A 23118-nucleotide genomic window follows, 5' to 3' on the forward strand; every position below is an offset into this window, starting at 1 on the left:
ACTGTCGGATGTGACTGTCTGAGCTGTGACTGTTGGAGTAGTGACTGTCTGTGTTGTAACTGACTGATATTTAACTGTCTGAGTTGTAACTGTCGCACTAGTGACTGTCGGATGTGACTGTCTGAGCTGTGACTGTTGGAGTAGTGACTGTCTGTGTTGTAACTGACTGATATTTAACTGTCTGAGTTGTAACCGTCGGAGTAGTGACTGTCGGAGTTGTAACTGACTGAGATTTAACTGTCTGAGTTGTGACCATCTGAGTTGTGACCATCTGAGTTGTGACCGTCGGAGTAGTGACTGTCGGAGTTGTAACTGACTGAGATTTAACTGTCTGAGTTGTAACCGTCGGTGTAGTGACTGTCGGAGTTGTAACTGACTGAGATTTAACTGTCTGAGATTTAACTGTCTGAGTTGTAACCGTCGGAGTAGTGACTGTCGGAGTTGCAACTGTCTGAGTTGTAACTGTGGGAGTTGTCTCTGTCTGAGTTGTGGCTGCCGTAGTAGTGTCTGTCTGAGTTTTGTGACTATCAGAGTAGCGTCTGTAGAGTTGCTACTGTCGGTAAAAATCCCATTAGAAAAATTAAAGTTCACTTAGTCTGCAAGTTTGCTGCAGTAGGGGTATTTTGACCGTTAGCTTTTATGTTTTTTGTAAAGGAAAACCCTGATATTAAACCCCCCCCCCCCCGATACACCCTTATATATGTGATTTGTTAATATTTAAATTTTCTACTTGTAATATTTAAATTTTAATAATTGGCATAAATTATTAACAGCCAAAAAACAAAAAGGCCAGCAATTGACTTTGCTTAGGATAAAACCAGCAAAATACAGATTTAAACGCAAACACTATATAACTACTGAACTTCTCAGACAACCAAGTCAATCAATAATGATATTTCTAATATTTCACCTTGGGCAAAGTGACAAAAGTCAGGGCCGGACTTAGGGCTTCAGGTACCCCGGGCAAATCTGCCAATGTGGGGCCCCCAGCATGAATATATGATTATGATTATATACACAACATAATGTGTTTTACATGCACACTGATTTGAACTATTATAAGGAATGTAATGGCAAAATAATATTTAAACATGTAAGAATATCAGTATGTTGCATTTTGTATAAAGTAATGTTATATAATATTTTAACTGTAAAAATATTTTTAATGCACGATTTTATGGTTTGTTGTAACTGTATTGATTAAAATTCAATATACCACTTAAGCAGGTACCTTGCAAATTCCTTTGCAATACTACATTACACCATTGACTACTGGATACTGAGGTCTAATTGTTTCAATAGTCAAAGATTAAAGTGTAATATCCTTTTCAACAAATATTATGAAATTTGTTGGTATGGCAAGTACGAATATTTCTCGTGAATTTGGATATCTGTACTGGTGCTCTTATATAAAAATCGCACCAAAAAAGTTGTGTCAATTGTGTCAACACCCGTGATGATTCCCCACGATCACAGCAGTTTCGTAATCATTACTAGATCATGGCCAAATCCGTGAAAATTTCTCTTGATCATGGCAACACATGTGATAACACATGTGATGTGTAATGTCTTCTGATAGCAGGAACATTCGTTTATCTTCTAAGCGACCATGTCAACGTTTATTTTACTCAACCACGGCAATCGGGACAACACCTTGTGATAATTTCACACAATCGTGGCAATCGGGTTTTACGTGTTAAGAAAAACAGTATACTTTTTAGTTGGTATGTTCAAATCCTGCGACTATTTTTTGGGATCTCGACGGAGTTTTGTGATGATTCCCCGTGATCACGGCAACATCCACCATTATATCTCAATACTCGTGACAATTTGTTGGGATCCCGACCATTATCTGGGATCATATTTCAATCCCGACAAAATTCGTGATGATTTTCCACGATCGCGGCTACCGCTGTAATGATTTCTTGCAATCGCGGCAATTTCGGTATTCATATTAGTTTCCACGATCATAATTTTCAAATACGCACAACGAGAGTCCATTCGGTAAGCGCCTAATTAATTTTTGAAGTTATTAAGAAAAACTACAGTACGAAGGGGGGACCAGGGGGGCCCCGGTCGCTCGCTCCGTCCGCCCCTGACAAAAGTATTAATTAAGTACTGATTATTTTTAAATTGAACTTGTGTATAAATACTGCTTTAATGTTGATCTTACCTTCTGGCAATATCATCAACCACCCCTTGAGCTATAATAGAAGACTGGGTTTGAAGAAGATACATCAGTTTATATACCGCAGATATTCCCTAAAAACAAATATTATTAACAAAGAGTCCTTAACTAAGACAGTATAAAATTAACAACAATATTGTTAATAGCATGAAATTCATAAAGTGCTACTATTCCTTTTCCCTAGTATTTATTTTAAAGATCGCATCTCAGAACATGCCAATTGTTCGAGTTATTGAGGTCCTATTGTATACAACATAAAAGTATATCTTCAAGAAGAACTGGTAATATTGGAATTAATATTAATTTGAAATAACAACCTCACCAATATTTCAGAATTTTTAATTTTTATGAGGCCTTTCGCCAGCTATGCTGGCATCATCAGACACATCACAAAACATTTGTTTTGTGATTAAAATTAAAAATTCAGAAATATTGGTGAAGTTGTTATTTCAAATTAATAAAAGTATATATTCAATATTCAATCTGGGTTGTATTTTATCTATAGGGGCCTATTAAATGATCTTTAGTTTTGTGTTTACAGAAGAATACCTATATTTTGTTTTGTTCTTTTGTTAAAATGTTAATTCCAAGATATACTGATTCAAATTCAAAATAGTCTTTATTTGTTTGTAGTATAATACATACAAAAATAGTGTCAAATACAGATTCACTTTGTTAATTCAAGTTGAGGACAATAATATATATGTATTAGTATAGTAAACCTGCCAACTCAGTAGGCCTACCCTGAAATGAATGATTTTATTTCATAAACACAACATGTTCAACATTGTGAAATTAAAGAATGCTTGCTGCAAATGTTATTTCATGATCATCGCCTGCAGTTTATTTTTTTATTACCGTAATCAATTTATCTAGGCCTATACTATAATATAACAATCTATTGGTGTCTGTCTATATGTGTGCTACTAGGCGCAAAAAATACTGAACCGACTGGGCTTAAATTTTACAAAACTATAGCTGCTATACCAAGAATGGTAATATAGGACAATTCACACTTCGATAGTGGTCGTGGGCAGCCCCCCAGCCCCCTTGGCGATAAGGAAATGTGCGTGATACCTGACCAGCTGTGTATCCTACAGTCTATACGCAACTTCCGCATTATCAACACGGGTCCGCTTGTCGAGTTCAATGTTATATTTAATTGGCCATATATGTGTTTGTTCGTCATGTGTTTGTGTAAGTGTAAAAAACTGTTACTGACGACCTTCATATGAAGTATAGCCTACTGTAATATCATCCTTGTACACACCTGATGATGACCTCCTAGCAGGTTGAAACTAGTTTTGAATACAACAATCAGATTGCAAGAATAAGGTATTTAAACCACAATCACTAGTTGTTATTAAGTAAATTAAAATACCAAAGTACCCTGATATTATATTAGTATTTTAATTTAATTAATAATATACTTGTTAATACATTGTTTACAGTTTGATCTATATTTTCCAAGTTGCTTTCCAAATTCATTAACTTTTTTGTTTTATATTCAGTAACAAATTTTAATTTGTTATCCATTTATTTGGAGACAATTAAGTTATTGTCTTGATGTTGATGACATTCAATGTACAATGACAACAATAAACACAAATTTTAAAACAATTATCTTGAATATCACAACATTCAATATACAAATGACAACAAACCATGAATTTGACAACATTCAAGTTAAAAACTATTCTGATTTTTTACTTACATTTTTTGTTAAGTAAATAGATCTGTTAGAAGGGAGGATGTAATATTGTATGTCCAGTGTGTTGGGGAGGCCAAGTACCATCTAGGGTACCAGTGGCCACAGCAGTAGTAGTAGTATATTGGAGAATGTAAATTTAAAGAATATACAAATCATTAACAAGTTAAGATTTGAAAACAAAACATAAAATTGAAAAAATAGAAAAAAATTAGATAAATAAGTTTATGGACCCACAATATTATTGTTGCATTAGTAAAATGTTAAGATCATCATTTGCCTCAAAGAATTTTTAACATTTTAGATGAAAAACTAAATTAAAGAATTAAATATAAAGGACTTTTAATTATTACTGGAACTAAACCTTTTAAATATAAACAAAATTGTTTGGTTAAATCTGTATAATTTGTAAACACTATTGAATATTCTACTTATTTTGGGGAAAGCTTAAAAAGTGTTGTTTTGTAGAATTTTTTGATAATTAGGACTAAGGACTAATCATCCATCAAACATCAACCAATTCATCAAAATTGTATTTTTTTTCCTGAAAATGTAGAACCAGGATTTTGCCATGATGATGAAGATGTCACCATGACTGTGTGATATGATAAAGCATATTACCTCAAACACCAACATGCGATTTCCTCCTTCCACAGGTTCAGTCTAAAATTCAAATAAATTGGATCAAATAAAAACTAGGTTAAGATTAATTCATTAATAAGGTTTATATTACCTGGCTACTGTCTCCGATCCTCGAAATAGTTTTAAGAAACTACAGCTGTTTCATGCCTTACATTGGCACATCATCAGGTTTGGTGAACGCCAGCTTTTCTATAAAATATCCCTCGGAGATGAGATCGTTATGGTTTGACGAAAAACATGTAGACATTTACACACACGAAAACACGCACGAAACATTTAAACACTAATAATTGAGAAACTACTGCGAAACGTAATGCGGCGCCGGTGATGGATAAGTTATCCAGCGATTTATCCATCACCGGCGCCGCATTACGTTTCGCAGTAGTTTCTCAATTATTAGTGTTTAAATGTTTCTTGCGTGTTTTCGTGTGTGTAAATGTCTACATTTTTATCGTAAAACCATAACGATCTCATCCCCGAGGGATATTTTATAGAAAAGCTGGCGTTCACCAAACCTGATGATGTGCCAATGTAAGGCATGAAACAGCTGTAGTTTCTTAAAACTATACCGAGGATCGGAGACAGTAGCCAGGTAATATAAACCTTATTAGTGCTAATTTTAACGATCCAGTGGCCAACCATCATAAGATTAATTGTTTTGGAATAGAGAAATGCTCTTTTTCTTAGCCTGACTGTACAGGATTTGTTATTAAACATATTTCATATGGAAAAAACACAGTTTACAGGACCCACAAAGTTGTTTCCACACATTTTTACTAACTTCTTGTGACTTAACATTGGTTTTACATATTTTTTAACCACCCATAAAATGAGCTAAGGCATATTTATTTTAATGAGCTTAAAGCATCAAATTTCAGTAAACCAGTCACCAATTTGAACTCCAGCTCTGTACACACCCACAGTAAGACATCAACCAAGTTACTCAAGTTACTCTGTAAGACTATATTGTTTCGTCCCAGAAACATTTTTAGCTACGGTATTCTAGTTCACACGTGGAACAAAATACCATATTTAGCCCACTCAAGATCTCTCCTAACTTATAGCCTCACAAAGGGTTTGAAGGGAAAACTTTTACTTTGTGAACTGCACAGCACCATAACACCTTCAAACTAAAGTGGATGTATGAATCAGAAGGGGTTGACTTGAAACGGAATGTAGTGAAGAAGCATTCCAGAATCACTCTTTAATTCAATGATTTTTGAACAAAATCATAACCAAACCACTGTTTTAAGTTTGATAAGAACAGTGTTTTGAGTTCACTGTAGACACAGCATCTCCTATATTCTATTTTATCCTTGTGTAAAAAATATCACATAACATGGTTGAAAGTTAGATACAAACTAACAGGGTCGTATTTATAGTCGATGTGGCCCCCGGCGGCTCACACCAGAGAGGCCCCAACTGCTGATTCAACTGTAATTTCAACTGAACTTGACCCTTATGAACCTATTCAAATAAACCTATGAATCTAAGACCCTAAACTAGGCCTATATGGGAAAATCCATTTATTTTCAAATAATACTATTAGAGGTGTGTGGGAGAGACTTGTTTACACATAAGCGCAAACTAATACATAGTAGTACTGAAGCAACCCAACATAGTAGCAAACTGAAGCATAGTAGTTGCCTGGTTCATGGTCAGGTAAAAAATGTTACTGTTATTTATGGATATCAGATCAAAATCAATTTTGTTTTTCTATTTGAGGTAAACCGAGTCTAATCTACCATTAGACAATCTTAAGATCCTTTCATCAAAACTAAAAAAAATATCTTCTGAACATACTTACAGTACTAAGAATTTCTCCATGCTGTTCCTTATTCTGTAAAATTTAAGATTTAAATGTAATCATAAATCTGTTGAACCTTATTTGCTATATAATATTAACGCACAAAAAACAAAAGGCATAGTAATTAATTTGTTGAAATTTAGTGCCAGTTTATATTTTTGGACAAACAAAATTTTTTGTTACTTTATAAAGAAAATAAATTTAATGACTTCATTAAATTAAACTAATCAAATCATTTAATAAACTATTCATACCGTACTAAAGTGTTGATCCGTGATATCAAGAATAATTTGTTTGGTTATCATGAATTCGTTTCACAGGACTTTAGCTGTTATATGATAATGTTACTTTTCCAAGACTTTCTTCTATTCTTTAACTACTACCGGTACTCAAGTTTATTTAATTCCAAAGAATTATGCCTCAAATTTTACTTACATAATCCTCTTCACAAATCCACACTCCCTGCAAAAAACTTACAATGCTGTAAAAAGTCAAATTAATCACTAGTAAAAAATAAATTTTAAACAATATAACCTAGTCGTTTGTGTAACTAGTGTGCAAAGTAGCACTTTGCGCTCACGTTACACATTATATTTTTCCTACAGTATAAAGCATGTAAATAATTTAGTCTTTCAAACACTTAACAACTCGATTTAGGTTAGGTTAAATCCAGGGGTTGAACAAAAAACAATGTTAACTCAAAACAACAGGTTACTGTAAGTGGTACCTAGTATAAATAGTCAAAGGCTGGGAAATGCTGTACTAAACAACTGATCTTCATAGTCATAATATCTTTAAGTGTTGCCAATAACTTATTATTTTCAAGCGTAGACGTATTAAAAGCCTAATAAAAGCACACAGTTTTGTGTTTGTTTGGTTGGAATACTGAGTGGCAAAGTAAAATATGAGAGGCAAAAGTAAATAAATACAGCAATTAGCTATTTCCTGTGCTAATCAGTGCAAGGAAGCCCTGTTTGTCAGGTAACTGTAGGAAAATCATATTTGTAAAATTTTCATTTACCCAATTAAACTTAAAAAACCACAAATTATTAGTTTAAAAATGTGTAATATTGCTCAATAAAATATAGCCACCTCCAGTCTGACTAGGCGGATTTCTAGTTCTAAATATCCATAGATCAAGGGAGACCTACAACTTGATCCCTCCGATCCCTTCTCAATCCCTTTATATTTTTTTATTAGTATAACCATTGTATAACCTATACAGGGGTTTTCACAGGAACCCTGATAAACTTTGGCAAATGACTCCTGCGATAAAAGATAGAAATAAATGTCTTATTATCAGCATAGATCCTAAGCTCACTCGTTTTCTTTTTTTACGTAAACATATAGGTATTTTATAGATTTTAAGTATATCTTCTGTTGAACATTTTGTAGCAACCCGCTACAACTACTCAAGCGCCATGCGTAAAGTCACGCGACACGGCTGGAGTAGTTGCGCGCGCAGGTCCACCAAATAGGGCACCCGCGCAAGGAGAGGACCGGGAACAGTGTAGTGTCGCGTGAGCCTGGAACAGCTGAACATCTACGTTTTGGATGAGTACTAGGATTATGATTAGATAATTTAGTGGGGGTTGGGGAAGGGTGTAGGCTAGGGTAAATCATCAATTATTTAATTTATTAGGTTTACTAAATGGTCGTGGTCTGATGATAAATATTCCTAATTTCTGAATTAAATATTTGAATTCACGCTAGCTACATCTAGTTACTTTTACGATTCAGAATAGGTCCAGTTATATAATTATTACTCTGTTCACTGTATATTAATTCGATACAGGGTCGCTGAAAAGTAACTTACACTCCTCCTTAACTTTTCAACCATTTGAGATATTTGAAATCTGTTAGCGGCAACCTTCTTAGATATGAGGGGCTACAATAATCATGGTCAATTTTGAAAATTTCGCCCTTAGGGCAGTGGGAGTAGGGGGTAGCTCAAAATTTTCAAATGTTAAGTATAGTCGAGTTTGGTACCATTTTAGAGGTCCTGACGAAAACATAAAAATTGGCATAAAGAAAACCAAAACTGGCCCACTAATAACAAAATGGGGCCTTAAACGTTTCAAATCCAAATAACCATGAGGGTGGCAAAAAAATTAACTTGTACCCCCTTTAATTTTTTAACTATTTGAGATATTTGAAATCGGTTTGCAGCAACTTGTTTGGATATGAAGGGCTACAATAATTATGGTCAGTTTTGAAAATTTTGCCCTTAGGGGTAGCGGGGGTAGGGGGTAGCTCAGAATTTTCAAATAGCAAGCATAGTCGAGTTTGGTATCATGAGGCTTTGCCCATCCTGAACAGGTACAACCGGAAAAAGCCGTGACCCGCCAGAAATTGGGTGAGGTAGAAATCCACTGCCATTAATAGCACCGCCAATTAACCCAAGGTTGGACTTGCTGTATCAGTCGCCTGGTCCAGCGTCCCCGAGTCTCGTGTTCCCAGCTCACCTGCCAAAACTGGTAGGTGCGGGTGCGTTCCTCTGTTCGTGCCTGGTCCTCCCCACGGCGCTGAAAAATTGCCTTTCTCTCCGCCGCCAAAAGTTTGACGGGGATGACTCCAGCAACCACCAGGACGGTGGATTCGGACACTGTTTGGTAGGCGGATGCAACTCTTAGTGCTGCCTGACTCGGGCGAGCCACATTCTATATACCTCCTTATTGAGAGCGTCTGCCCACACCTCAGCACCATACAAGAGTACGGACTGGACAGAAGACATTAACAGCCTTCTACGGCTGGACCGAGGCCCTCCGACATTGGCCATCAACCGCCTAAGAGCGGAGACCACCCTAGCGGCCTTGTCCGCCGTACGGAAAATCTGATCCCGCCAGCTAAGCTTGCTTTCCACCATAACCCCAAGATACTTGGCAGAACGAACGGTCTGGACTTCGACGGCCCCTACCCTCAACGGCACAATGGTGTCAATCCGTATTTTTGTTAATATCACGATCTCAGTTTTGCTCAAAGCAAACGAGAGACCGTGGTCTGTAATCCACCCTTCCGAAATCCCGCAGTGGGCGCAACGTGTGAGCCGGGAAAAGGGACTCGACTATCCTCTCCATAGTGGCCCCATCCATGACGGAAGGTGGACAGCGGGTGCCAAATTTCTTGGTTACAAGTTTGTAACCCGGGCTCCACGGATTGGAATCGACATCGTCCCTTAATGTCTCCCAGCAACTGCGTTTACTCTGGTTGAGGGCTCGACGAAGAGACCTCCTAGCCACTCTGTAAGCATCCGAATTATGACGTCTGTCTACAGGTTCTCTGGCCATGGTAGCAAGTCTTCTGGCTCTCAATGCTGACCAATGCAATTCCGCAATCTCGGCAGTCCACCAGTACACAGGTCGCTTATTGCACCGGGATCTCCTGCGAGGCATAGACTCATCACAAGCCGAGACGATCAGTCCCATCATGGATGTAACTAACGCCTCTGCGTGAGCCACGCTAGTTGCGGGGGGAACCACTGGTGTTCCTCGTAAGATGGCTTCATTGAATTTTGCCACGTCCAATTTTGTAATATTCCATCGAACGGGCACTTGACGAAACGCAGCTACTTGTCTCTGATGACCATCCAGGACATCAAAAATAATGTACTGGTGGTCACTGGCCGTGTAATCCTCCAGGACTCTCCATACTCTGATCCTTGGCAAAAGGGACTCAGATGCAAAAGTTATGTTTGGGATCCTTCCCCGCATCCCAGGGAGCCGGAAAGTTGGTGTGTTTCCCTCGTTGATGACAACGAGTCCGGCTCTGGCAGCAAAGTCCAGAATGTACTTGCCCCGGGAATTGGTAAGGGTCATTCCCCACTCGACAGCCCTAGCATTAAAATCCCCACCCACCGGAGACGTGTCCTGTGGTATTGCGCACACTCTCTTCCAGGCGGTCTATCTTCTCACAAAAGTCACATATGGCCTCGTTGGGAGTAGGTAGACACTAAAGTATGTGACATCCCGGCACCAAACCCAAACGAAACCTCGGCCCTTCGCGTGACCCCGTACTTGTACTTTAGCTGCATTACGCGCCCGGAATGCAGCAGTACCAAGACTATCAGGGTCCCTATCACGGTACTGGTACTGTTTGCTGACTAACAGCACTCTTTCCCCTCCTCAGGTAGAATGGCAATTTTTGTCATCGGACGCCGAAAAGTACCTTTTGGTGTAGTGATGTTAACAACTCTTACTTGTCCATCTCGACCGGGGTATAGGGCAGATATTCTTCCAAGGGGCCAGGTGTTACGTGTATTGTCTTCGTCTACGATTATTGCCAAGTCGTCAACTTCAGGTGGAACAGTTCTTTTATGCCATTTGCACCTCCTTGTTAAGCAGGGTAAATACTCAAGAATCCATCTTTTCCAAAAGTTGTCCAGTAGGGTCTTAACTCGAGTTAGTTGCCTTCTGCAAAGTTTGTTTTCATTGATATCTATTTTGAAGGCTTCTCTAAGAAAATGGTTTGGAGTGAGCGGGTCTGGATCGAGTGGGTCAATTGGTACATTAGTCAGTGGTCTTGAATTGATGATAAATTCTATTCGAACAAGAAAGGTTCGAAGTTCTTCATCCTTAGGATACTGGGAACGCATGACAAATTTTAATGTGGTTTTAACTGATCTGATGAGTCTCTCCCAGCATCCGCCCATATGTGGGGCTCGAGGAGGAATAAAGTTCCATTTGATACCTTGTCTGGATATGACTCTCTGAATGTGGACATTGTTTAAACACTTAGTAGCATTCCTGAGTTCTTTGTCACTCCCAACAAATCTTGTTCGGCAGCAGAAGCTACTCTACATCCTAAAACGGGAGCTTGGAGTTCCAGTCTAGTTATAGTCAGGTTCTTGATGGGTGCCACCTTGGCACGTGACATGATCAATGTCGTTTCCTAAGTTTCTTTGTTCTCCTGACGCAGATATGCAGTTGTAGCAAAAGCTTCTTCACTTGCGTCAACAAATATGTGAAGTTCAACTGAGTCACTGACTCGTGTGTTGAAGTAGCACCTTTGTATTTTCAGTGTTCGAAAACTTTTGACTTCATCAAGCAAGCTTTCCACTTCAGACTAAGTTCAGGTGTCACAACATCATCCCAACCTAGTTTTGTTCTCCATATATCCTGAACCAGTAATCTTTTAAATTTTGATTTTTAAAAGTATGATTTTTTCATAAAACAATGAAAAAATTAAATTTCTCCAATATGGCCCAAAAATTTTGATGAAAATTTAGTATGTTATAGTCCTTTTGACTCTAAACAAGGGGTTATAACCTTCATCACTCTGAAAATTACGGTTAAAAACTTTAGCAGCTTTAGTGGTTTTCCTCATAAAAACACATACAAATTATTTTAGGTTGTGATATTCAGTTATTAACGTACTGGATCCGCAGATGTGGTTGGTGTAGAAACACCAACTGTGAAATAACTGATTTTGTATCACGACCGTTATAGTTGTCGTGACAATAATTTAATCAGGAATGAACTAAATTAAATAAGACTTTATTTAAACATTAGATATATAGATGTCTTTTGTAAGAAGTCTATAACAATAACAATATTTATTTGCAGCTGATCATAATAATCTCCTAAATAAAACATATTTGTTAACAGCTGATCATAATAATCTCCTAAATAAAACACATGTTTTATTTGCAGTCTTTATGAAACATCCCCCTTGAATGATTTGTAGGGAATGGTTATTAAAATTATAGGGAATGATTGAAAAATGGGAATAGAAATGAGAAAGGGTTTAATGAGAATTAGTTCGAAGGACCAGAGGGTAATATGTAGAGATATGGAGATATTGAGATTAATGAATATGAGAGAGAGAAAAATTAACACACTTTAATGGTTACAAAAGAACAAGAACTCAGATTTATTTACATTTTTAACATGTTAACAATATCCTATACTCTAATACGAGCAATGTTTGCTTGTATGTATGTATGTATGCTTGCTTGCTTGTAAACAAGATCTCGAAAACGGCTCCGACGATTTTCTTCAAATGTTGTAAATAGTCTATTTCTGGCCTAAAAACGAGTTTACTGCAGTTAGAACTGCCAACAAAAATGTAATTACGTAGAAAAATGAAACTGAAAATCACATTTTTTTTACATTAGTCTTATGGGTTGCTAGGTAACCATGTTGGCTGAATTAAATAACAAGAAAAAGTAAACAAAAGACTTGAAGTTGTAGCATGTGTTCATAATAAGCCAACTACCCACAGTATACTAGCAAATTACAAATACAGTACAAAAGGAAAAACATCACTTGTTAATATTTAGCAAAGATTATACTGAAGATTACTCAATACATTGTAGTCAAGGGTAGCAGTGCGAAGTCTGGAATCTGTTTATGACGAATAGATTAAGGTATCTACAATCTTAAAATGCTATGGGAAGGGAAGGAAATAGGTCCGCGTCGTAGGAAGTGATGAAGGAAGTAGTAAAGGCAAGCAGTCCGGAGTGTGGGGACTGTTTGTGACGATAAGATTAGGGTATCTGCAATCCTAAAATGCTATAGGAAGGGAGGAAAACAGGTCCGCGACGTAGGAAGTGGTGAAGGAAGTAGTCAAGGCGATTAGTCCGGAGTGTGGGAACTGTTTATGACGATTAGATATAAGGGTATGGGCAATCCTAAAATGCTATGGGAAGGGAGGGAAACAGGTCCGTGACGTAGGAAGTGGTGAAGGAAGTAGTAAAGGCGAGCTGTCCGGAGTGTGGGAACTGTTTATGACGATTAGTTAAGGGTATGGGCAATCCTAAAATGCTATGGGAAGGGAGGGAAACAGGTCCGTGACGTAGGAAGTGGTGAAGGAAGTAGTCAAGGCGAGCTGTCCGGAGTGTGGGAACTGTTTATGACGATTAGATTAAGATATTTGCAATCCTAAAATGCTATGGGAAGGAAGGAAAAAAGGTCCGCGATAGAGGAAGTGGTGAAGGAAGCAGTCAAGGCGAGCTTTCCGGAGTGTAAGAACTGTTTATGACGATTAGATTAAGGGTATGGGCAATCCTAAAATACTATGGAAAGGGAGGGAAACAGGTCCGTGACGTAGGAAGTGGTGAAGGAAGTAGTCAAGGCGAGTAGTCCGGAGTGTGGGAACTGTTTATGACGATTAGATAAGGGTATGGGCAATCCTAAAATGCTATGGGAAGGGAGGGAAACAGGTCCGTGACGTAGGAAGTGGTGAAGGAAGTAGTAAAGGCGAGCTGTCCGGAGTGTGGGAACTGTTTATGACGATTAGATAAGGGTATGGGCAATCCTAAAATGCTATGGGAAGGGAGGGAAACAGGTCCGTGACGTAGGAAGTGGTGAAGGAAGTAGTCAAGGCGAGCTGTCCGGAGTGTGGGAACTGTTTATGACGATTAGATTAAGATATTTGCAATCCTAAAATGCTATGGGAAGGGAAGGAAACAGGTCCGTGACGTAGGAAGTGGTGAAGGAAGTAGTCAAGGCGAGTAGTCCGGAGTGTGGGAACTGTTTATGACGATTAGATAAGGGTATGGGCAATCCTAAAATGCTATGGGAAGGGAGGGAAACAGGTTTGTGACGTAGGAAGTGGTGAAGGAAGTAGTCAAGGCGAGCTGTCCGGAGTGTGGGAACTGTTTATGACGATTAGATTAAGGTATTTGCAATCCTAAAATGCTATGGGAAGGGAGGGAAACAGGTCCGTGACGTAGGAAGTAGTGAAGGAAGTAGTCAAGGCGAGTAGTCCGGAGTGTGGGAACTGCTTATGACGATTAGATTAAGGTATCTCCAATCTTTAAATGTAATGGGAAGGGAGGAAAACAGGTTTGTGACGTAGGAAGTGGTGAAGGACGTAGTAAAGGCAAGTAGTATGGAGCGTGGGAACTGTTTATGAAGATTAGATTAAGGTGTCTGCAATTCTGAAATGCTATGGGAAGGGAGGAAAACAGGTCCACTACGTTGGAAGTGGTGGAGGAAGTAGTCAAGGTGAGCTGTCCTGAGTGTGGGATCTGTTAATAACGATTAGATTAAGGTATCTACAATCCTAAAGTGCTATGGGAATGCAGGGAAACAGGTCCATGACGTAGGAAATGGTGTAGGACGTAGTAAAGGCGAACCATGTGGAGTTTGGGAATGGATTTATGTATCTCCAATACTAAGACTGCTTTCAGAGTGAACTAATGATTTTCCCCGAGCAAAGCTCGGTCCCCAGGTACTAATAATTTAATTTGATTAAGAACACATGTTTCAAGGAAAAGATATTGTACATTGAAGAAAACATAGTGTTATAATATATGAAATGGTTCAAGTTTACTGAACATACCGGGGGCCTTGAATCCCCCGTGGATTCAATAGAAACAGTTCACGAATCCACAATTGGCAGGGGAAATACTTTGTGGGCAGATCTTGTGAGGTTGCCACTTGATGTTTTTAAGTCTATCACTCGCACAACCCCATCAGCCCCTGGATGAACTGCTGTAATTCGAGCGAGAGGCCACGAGAGAGGTGGTGAGTCCATATGTACCAGAACAAGGTCACCCACTTCAAGATTTTTTGATTTCCGAGTCCACTTGGTACGTTGTTGCAAGTTGTTTAATTCTCTGTAATTCCTCGAAATCGAAGGCACACATCGGACAACTTGTAGACGGTTAAGTTTTTCAATGGCTGTTTTACCTAGGAGCGGTGTTTTACATTTTTTTGCTACATAAAAATGCTCGAAACAAGATTTGTTCTTATAGTCTAACTTTACATTTACCATCCCTCATACAGCTAACTGAGTCCCATCCTGTCCTGAAAGTCTTTTACAGGTATTTTTGTTTAGCTGCTGGCAAAACTGAAATGTCTACTTCGGTATTGATTTTAAACTTAACAATGTCAGACAGAATCATTTAACCTGAGGTCAATTTCCCAAGATTCAGGGCTTAGAGCACTGTTTTCGGTAATTTTAACTATGAATTCTTCAGAATTTGATGAATTTGTACAATATTGATTAACAAACTGAGGTTCACTACTGACTTCATTAACCTTTTGCTTAGAACAAACTTTAGCGAAGTGACTGTTTGTTTTACAGTTGTTACACCAAACATTTTTGGCAGGACACAAATCTCGTCGATGGGATTTAGTATTTCCACACCATTTACATAGGTTTCCTGGATTGGATTTTCCATGGTTATTAGAAATACATTTCTTATAAAAAGACTTTTTGGAAGTGACGTTTAATTTTACCCGATCAATGGAGGGATCAGCTAGGTCAAGTTTTTGCCTAACTAATGCCTCTGAACTGCGAAGAGCATTAACTGCAGTTTCTAATTTTAGTGAGCTTTGTAACTGTAAGTGATCACTAAGGTTTTGATCATTCATTCCAACAATAAGTTGCATGAGAATCATTTCATCCCTAAATCTCCCCAGTTGCATGGTTTTGCAAGAGTATGTGTAAGTCTGTGATGAAGTTTTCAGCAGACTCTGAGAATCCCTGTTTTCGTCTAAGAAAATTAGCACGTTGATAAATTATGTTTGTTTTGGGAACGAAATGGTTTTGGATTTTTCCAATAATCAGTTCATAATTTTCCAACTCATCAGGAGGGCTTGGTAAAAGGAATCAATATTTCCTCAGCCTTATTCCCCATACAGTAGCAAAGAATATCAACTTGCCTTTTCCCAGGTGCTTTATGTAGATCGCTGACTGACCTCTGTACCTTTCAAAGCGTTTCTTCCACACACTCCAATCATAGGGGTTGAAGGGAAAATTGTCTGGAGGCTTGACATGGATATGATTAGTTTGAAGTGTGTTCTCTTCAATTTTCTGTTGGATCTGTAGGTTTACATCATGCTGTGCCATGTATCACGGCCGTGATAGTTGTCGTAACAATAATTTAATCAAGAATGAACTAAATTAAATAAGACTTTATTTAAACATGTCTTTTGTAAGAAGTCTATAACAATACTGTATCTATATTTGTTTAGGGGTACATCTGATCATAACATACTCCTAAATAATACACATGTTTTATTTGCAGTCTTTATGAAACAGATTTAGTTATTTAGCATGCGGGAATACTCTTTCCTGCTTTTGGAGCAAAATGTGCTATTTTGAGTAGGCGGCCTACTGTTTAAAGGTATGGTAATGATAATTTCCATGAACAAAACTATTATTGTTAGATACTCCCACTGATTACTCATGATAAAGGCAAATCTACATACCTGTGCTGGCAGAGGGGAAGGGTAAGTACTAACGGGGGTGTTCTGGATGTGGACATTGGTCAGAGTTATATCTCCGAGGATCTCAATTTTGGAGATAGACTTGAAAGGTGCTCTGTGTCTGTATGAGACGTAGTGCTGACCATCCACAGCCACCTGACAGCAACACACCAATGGAAAGATGAGTGAAGAATGAGTATTAAAGCCCAACAATCCAAGGGCAGCTGGGTCCAGGTTCTAACGTCTAAATGATATATGTATAGCTTTTCTCAGGATTGACTGTTTATACCATTTAGCTACTCAACTTAAGGCTACACCATTAGAAACAAGGGCGTACCCAGGATCAAAACAAGGGGGGGGCAAGAGAGTACTTGAAACAGGGGTCGCTGTGGGTGGCCCACCGGGGGGCCTGGGGGTATGGAATACCCCCAGCTTGGAGGGGTTCGGGGGAAATTTTAAAAACAAATAGTGTACATGTTGCTCTAAATCGAGCAATTTCAAAGAAGTACAGGAGTTGAGGAGTTACATATAAAAAATGACTTGTTTAAAAACATAATAACAGTCATAATTTTTGATGATTTTAAAAGAGTCAACTAGAAAATTATTAACTAGGCTAATAAAAATACTCATAATTTACATAGTGTCCTATTCCAGTTTAAAAGGTTAATTTTTAACTATCAAACTGCCCATGGACGGGAAAAGATAAGCTTACAATTTAAGTCAACGTAAAAAGGCTGTCAGCTGTTATAATGTACCATACCTAAGTTATTTAGCCAATTTGTAGACAATAAGGTGTATGCTACTTTAAACTCTACAGAACAGAGTTAGGCAAAAACTGGCAGAACTCTGAAATGGTGTTATTTATACTCATTACTCATTACTCATATGCCAAATCCTTAAAATAAAAATTCAATAATTAATAACTTATATCATTTAACACAAACCAACATCCAAAACTTACTTACTTACTTACTCCTGTGGCCACACAAATCCCAAGTGATTTTTGGCCTCCCCAACAATGCTCCTCCACTGCTGCCTGTCTTCTGCTGCCCCCAAACTTCCTCCTAACCTCCTGAGGTCCTGCCTCACTTGGTCATTCCATCTTAATCTGGGCCGTCCCAGCGGCCATCGTCCTTCTGGTTGCCCCATCCATACCTTCTTAATCATACTGTTATCATCTCTTCTATCCACATGTCCCAGCCATCGTAATCTTCTGCTCTTTACCATTGCTATAATATCTGGGTCATTATAAAGTTCTCTTAATTCTTGGTTCTTCCTTATCCGCCATTCACCATTGTCATTAATAGGTCCAAACACTCTACGTAAGATTTTATTTTCAAAAACTATCAATTTCTTTTCATTTTGCTTTGTAAGCGTCCAGACTTCTGCTCCATATAGTAGAACTGGTTGTATTATTACTTTATACATATTTATTTTAGTTCTTCTGGTCAGGAGTCTACTTCTAAATAATTTTGTTAGACTCCTATAGCACCGTTGAGCTCCTGCTAATCTACATTGGATTTCGTCGTCTTGTCTGCTTTCACTTGTTATTGTCACTCCCAGATATTTAAAATTGTCAGTTTTTGTGAATTTACAATTCAAGACTTCCAAGTATGGTTGGTTATCAGGTTGTCTACTTATCTTCATTACCTTAGTTTTCTCTTAATTTATTTTTAGTCCCACTTTTTGTGTTTCAGTGATTAGCTTTTCTGCTAGCTCCTTAATATCTCTTTTATTTTCTGCTATTAGTGCCACATCGTCTGCAAATGCTAGAACGTTTGTCTTCCCATCCAAAACTACACATTTTTAATACAACATCGATAATTTACACATTGACTGTTTACAGTTGACAACATATGTTCTTCTTCAGGCATTTGACAGTTCTGGTTATGTTTACATTTAAATGTCAAAGCAAATATAAAACATTGGGCGCGTTCTGGGAACATGTACCGGTGCACCGGTGCAGATTAACCGGTGACTTACTCACCGGTACCGCCCCGGGGCAAGAGTCTTGGTATCCCAGAACGGTTATGCACCGGTTTACGGTACACATTGGATTATAATTTACACATCCACCTACTATTTGCTTTATAATATTTAAATCAAGCAAACAGACTTGCTCTCACGTAGTAAATTATTTGAAAATTATTCGTTTATTACGTAATATCAAATTGAGCAAATTTTCACTCATTATGCAACATAACCTATTAAACTAATGAACATTATTCGGAGGACCCGCCATCTTGCCGTAGCTGCAAGCTGTTGTCAAAGAAACTGACCAATCAGAGGCCGCCGGTGTATTATGCACCGTACAATTTCTCCGGTGCATAAATCTTGCACCGGTGGAGAAAAAAAGAGGAAATAGCTGTCTGCTAGGTTAACTCACCGGTCTCCCAGAACGACACATTTTTTGGACCGGTGCGGCACCGGTGCACCGGTACATGTTCCCAGAACACGCTCATTGTGAATTTTCTCATGCTTCCATGGAGACCAATTTTAATATTTAATTTATGACAACAGCTGGAGTTTCAAAACAATATTTGTTTCCCATGTTTTGGAGAAATATGAAACTTTAAAGGGCCCCAAGGCCTCGCTCTCTAATTATTTACCTAAAAATAAAGTTTCCTGCACAGCTTCACGTTACGCTCTTTCCCATGACACCAAAAACATGTCAATCGGTTCAGTTGTTTTGGAAGAGTAATTGTCACAAAAATCCTGCTTGCGTATTAAATAAGTATAGTTATGCTAAAATTAGCCTTTTTTTACGCTATTTTGAGACAATAACAAAACAAATCTAGCTTGACAATTTAGCATTTATAAAGTGGTTTTATGTCTAGGCCAGGTCAGGTTGTATAGTTTTTCAATAGACATTTAACTTTCTTGTCTTCTTGCCAACTTTTCACATCCATTTATAACACCCGAAATATATGGTTAACTATTTAAATCCCGCCAAGTCACCAATGGATTTTATCTAAGTGATATTGCCGCAACCCCTAGGTCTAGCCTAAAGTAATGTGGAAAACAATTCCGGGCTCATGCCTAGCGTCCTAGGACAAAAAAAAAAAAAAAAACAAAACAAAAAACTACTATTGGAATTTTTATTTTATTGAAGAATAACTCAGAAACTAATGAAAATCTGATAACGTGTCAAACAATGTCATACAAAATCTGTAAACTATCAACTTACTCATCTTTTTTCATACTAATAACATTTTTCTGGGATCTCATTTTTTATACCTTTTTTTCCTGGCTTCTAGGGGGGGGGGGAAGGCAGCTGCCCCCCTGCCCCTCTCTGGGTACGCCCATGATTAGAAATACTATGGAACCTCTAAGAACTATGTGGAAACTGGAAATAATAATTTATGCTACCTCTTCTACATGTAATCTAAACTTTCCAACAAAAAAAGATATGTAATTTAATTTTTGAAAGTTTTGAACCCAGAGAAAGTGTACCTAAAGGAAATTTAATCTGGTATTTATTCCATGGGAAGTTGAGTAAGCGGTCAAACAAGAAGCCACATGCAATTATTACTGGGGCAATGATTGTATTGCTTGGACAGCCCATTTAAGGCAATTGCTAATATATACTATTAAATTTAGTCTAAAAGACCACAAAACCCTTCCTTTCTACTTTGCTGAATACATATTTTAGAAGTACCATTTTCACATTTAGAGCACAAGCAAAATACTAGTAATAATTAAACTTTGAAATTTACACATTCATTTATTTTTAGGAATGATTGCTACTTTTGATTCATCCAAAGACTTACCTTAAACTCGCTTTCGGTGATGTAGAATTCGAGGTAGAACGGCTGACCTCGACGGAATGGAAACTTTTGAATATCCTGTAATCCCTCCTCCTTGCCAAATTTGCCTGCCAGGCGGGTGTTACGAGCTGTGTACTGCGAAGAATTTGGATCACACCTTACATCAAAGTGGAGTGCAATATCAGTCTTGTCTTTGTGTTTTTGAGATTCAGTCAAGAAGTTTACTGTAAACCTGAAATGACCAGAGATTAGTTTGTCTAGTGCCTGTTTATTCATTCAGGCAAACTTAGTGAAATATTAATTAGGGTTCTTTTTATTAAGACTTTAAAATCTTCTTTTACTGCATTAGGACAACATTAAACAACGAACATAAATAAAACGTATAAACTCCAATAACATTCATAACATCAATTCATAACATTCAGGGAGTATTGCATCCACAGTGCATGCCTGATACTGCCTATATGTGGGTCCGTGAGCGCGATAGCTTGAGTTTTGTTGTCAGATTTTATTGAAATTAGTTGAAGGTGTTGAGGTGAAATAAACTTAAATGAGTTTGCAAGATCGGACATGGGAATGGGGTATTAGGAGGTTTTTAAAATTTGTGTCAATTCATTTAGTTTAAAACATTGGAATGTCCACTTTTCATTGCAGCCATTGTGTAGAGCTTACAAAAACAAACTATTTTGTATTTTGGAAGTGTTGTTGTACCCTACAATGAAAGGTAACGGAGAAAATTGTAAAAAACTGTGCATTTTAATTTCCATCTTAATCTTATGGAGAGAACAAAAACTGTTGTAAATCTACACGATAAAGGTTGTTGACAAGCGAATAGGAGAAAGTATGAGTCTGATTGCTGGTTTCTACGCCAGTGGGATTTTGTACTAGTTAGTATTCAGTAAAAACGCTTTTAAGGGAGAACGGTTCAAACCCATAGTAAATGTTAAAGGGATGTGCCAGGAAGTGAGGCCGTTCCTCCAACACCGAAGTCCAAGACTCTAATCACTTTGCTAGTAACACACCCAATGTTATTTAAATGTAAAAAACTGAAAAACATGTGAAAACCAGCTAAGTACAGATTTAAACGCAAGCACCATATAACTACTGAGCTTCTCAGACAATCAAGTCAATCAATAATGATATTTCTAATATTTCACCTTGGGCAAAGTGACAAAGTAATTAGGTACCGGTAGGTCTACTGATTACTTTGATATTGAAATTGTGTATACCGTGAATACTGCTTTAAAGTCGATCTTACCTTCTGGCATTATCATTCACCACCCCTTCAACTATAATAGAAGACTGGGTTTGAAGATGATGCGTCAGTTTATATACCGCAGCTATTCCCTAAAAACAAATATTATTATAAACAGATTCCTTTACTTAGACAGTAAAACATTAACAACAATATTGTTGATAGCATGAAATCCATAAAGTGCTACTATTCTATTTCTTTAGTATTTATTTTCAAGATTACATCACTGAACATGACAATTGTTCAAGTTATTGAGGTCCTATTGTATAGGACATAAAAATGACATAGGCAAAGCTTAAACAAATTAGACAATTTATTTTTATCCGTTGTCAACGGGTTAAACAGGTTAAATGATTTTGTATACTATGAATAAATTACACAAAAATTTTTAATATTTCTACCTACGACCGTTCTCAAAACTAGCTGTTTCAGTAGTTCAGGTCTTAGAATTGAAAAGATTCACTTAACAGCATAGTTGTTGTTTTTTTTTTTTTTTTACTTAACAACACAAGTATAATGGACCACACAATGTTCAAGAGGATTGAGAGTTAAGTAAAATTTGTAATGCTTTGAACTTCAACTAATCAGTTGTTTAGACCAATATAATTGTTTATGAGTGGTGGAATTAGTGTTTTGTACAATGATTTGTTGCACTGCGGTCAGTGGCAATGAGAGTTGATCACAATTTTGTCGTGATCATAGACTTAATTCAGATTTCCAGGGGATATTTCAAAATTCCCGCATTATTCCCGGTTCTCCCTGGCTGACATCGCGGGAGACGATGATATTGTTTCCTTTTTCACTGAGCGGTAAACAGTATTTTGCCACGACCACTTAGGACAGTTATTATGGTTCAGTGACTGAGAAAGATATTCACGATTTGGCAGTGATTGTGGAAGACGATGAAGATGTCCCCTGGACTGTGGGAGATGATCAGCATATTACCTCGGGCTCCAACATGTTGTGACATCCAACATCTGCCTGTCTTCTTTCCACTGGCTCAGCCTAAAATTAAAATTAATTGATCAAACAAAAACTAGGTTAATATTAATTGTTTTAGAATAGAGAAAAATACTCTTATTCTTAGCCTGACCATAGACGAATTGTTGTTATATATTTCATACTGAAAAGATAATACAAATATTGGACAGTTGTTGTCACATTATATTATAGCTTATTTTACTCACATGCTCCCAGAATCCTCCCAGCTGAACTTCTCTGTGTTTGAAATTTTGTTTTATGTATTTTTTATCTGGCCATAAAATGAGCTAAGGTATATTTAATAAGCTCAAGGGATCAAAATTTTAGTAAACCAGCCAATAACTTTAAAGACGGTGACACACTATCGATCTTTTCCCCGATCAAGACCCCGAACCGAGCAGGGAGAAGGGAGAAGGGAGATAAATATCAGCAAAATTTTACTCCGAACATTTCCCCGAACATGACCAAGACCAGACGAATTCTACCGAGCGCGGCAAAAGGAAGTTTGGAGAGGGATAGAGAGTGTGTGCGAGTGAGAGCGTGGAGGCAGTGCCGTGGAAGAGGGAGGGGGTGCATTGCCTTTAATAATATTGTTTATATTATTTTTGAAAGA

The 23118-nt window shown here is 37.7% G+C and overlaps 1 protein-coding gene across 1 annotated transcript in view; it reads right to left on the bottom strand.

Annotated features, from left to right (window-relative positions):
* Nucleotides 1–23118, bottom strand: part of LOC128988370 (galectin-9-like) — a 55481-nt gene that overhangs the window by 16124 nt on the left and 16239 nt on the right. Inside the window, exons 7-14 of the mRNA XM_054409613.1 lie at nt 22470–22529; nt 21528–21616; nt 20273–20501; nt 16506–16658; nt 6781–6807; nt 6346–6378; nt 4518–4559; nt 2174–2262 (exon numbers count right to left, since the gene is read on the bottom strand). Of these exons, the coding sequence (XP_054265588.1) occupies nt 2174–2262; nt 4518–4559; nt 6346–6378; nt 6781–6807; nt 16506–16658; nt 20273–20501; nt 21528–21616; nt 22470–22529 (722 nt within the window). The remainder of the gene's footprint in view (nt 1–2173; nt 2263–4517; nt 4560–6345; nt 6379–6780; nt 6808–16505; nt 16659–20272; nt 20502–21527; nt 21617–22469; nt 22530–23118) is intronic.

This window comes from Macrosteles quadrilineatus, unplaced genomic scaffold (genome assembly GCF_028750875.1).
Source record: "Macrosteles quadrilineatus isolate MER2022 unplaced genomic scaffold, UCM_ALF_1.0 Scaffold_1__1_contigs__length_201487025, whole genome shotgun sequence".
Taxonomy (NCBI): Eukaryota; Metazoa; Arthropoda; class Insecta; order Hemiptera; family Cicadellidae; genus Macrosteles; species Macrosteles quadrilineatus.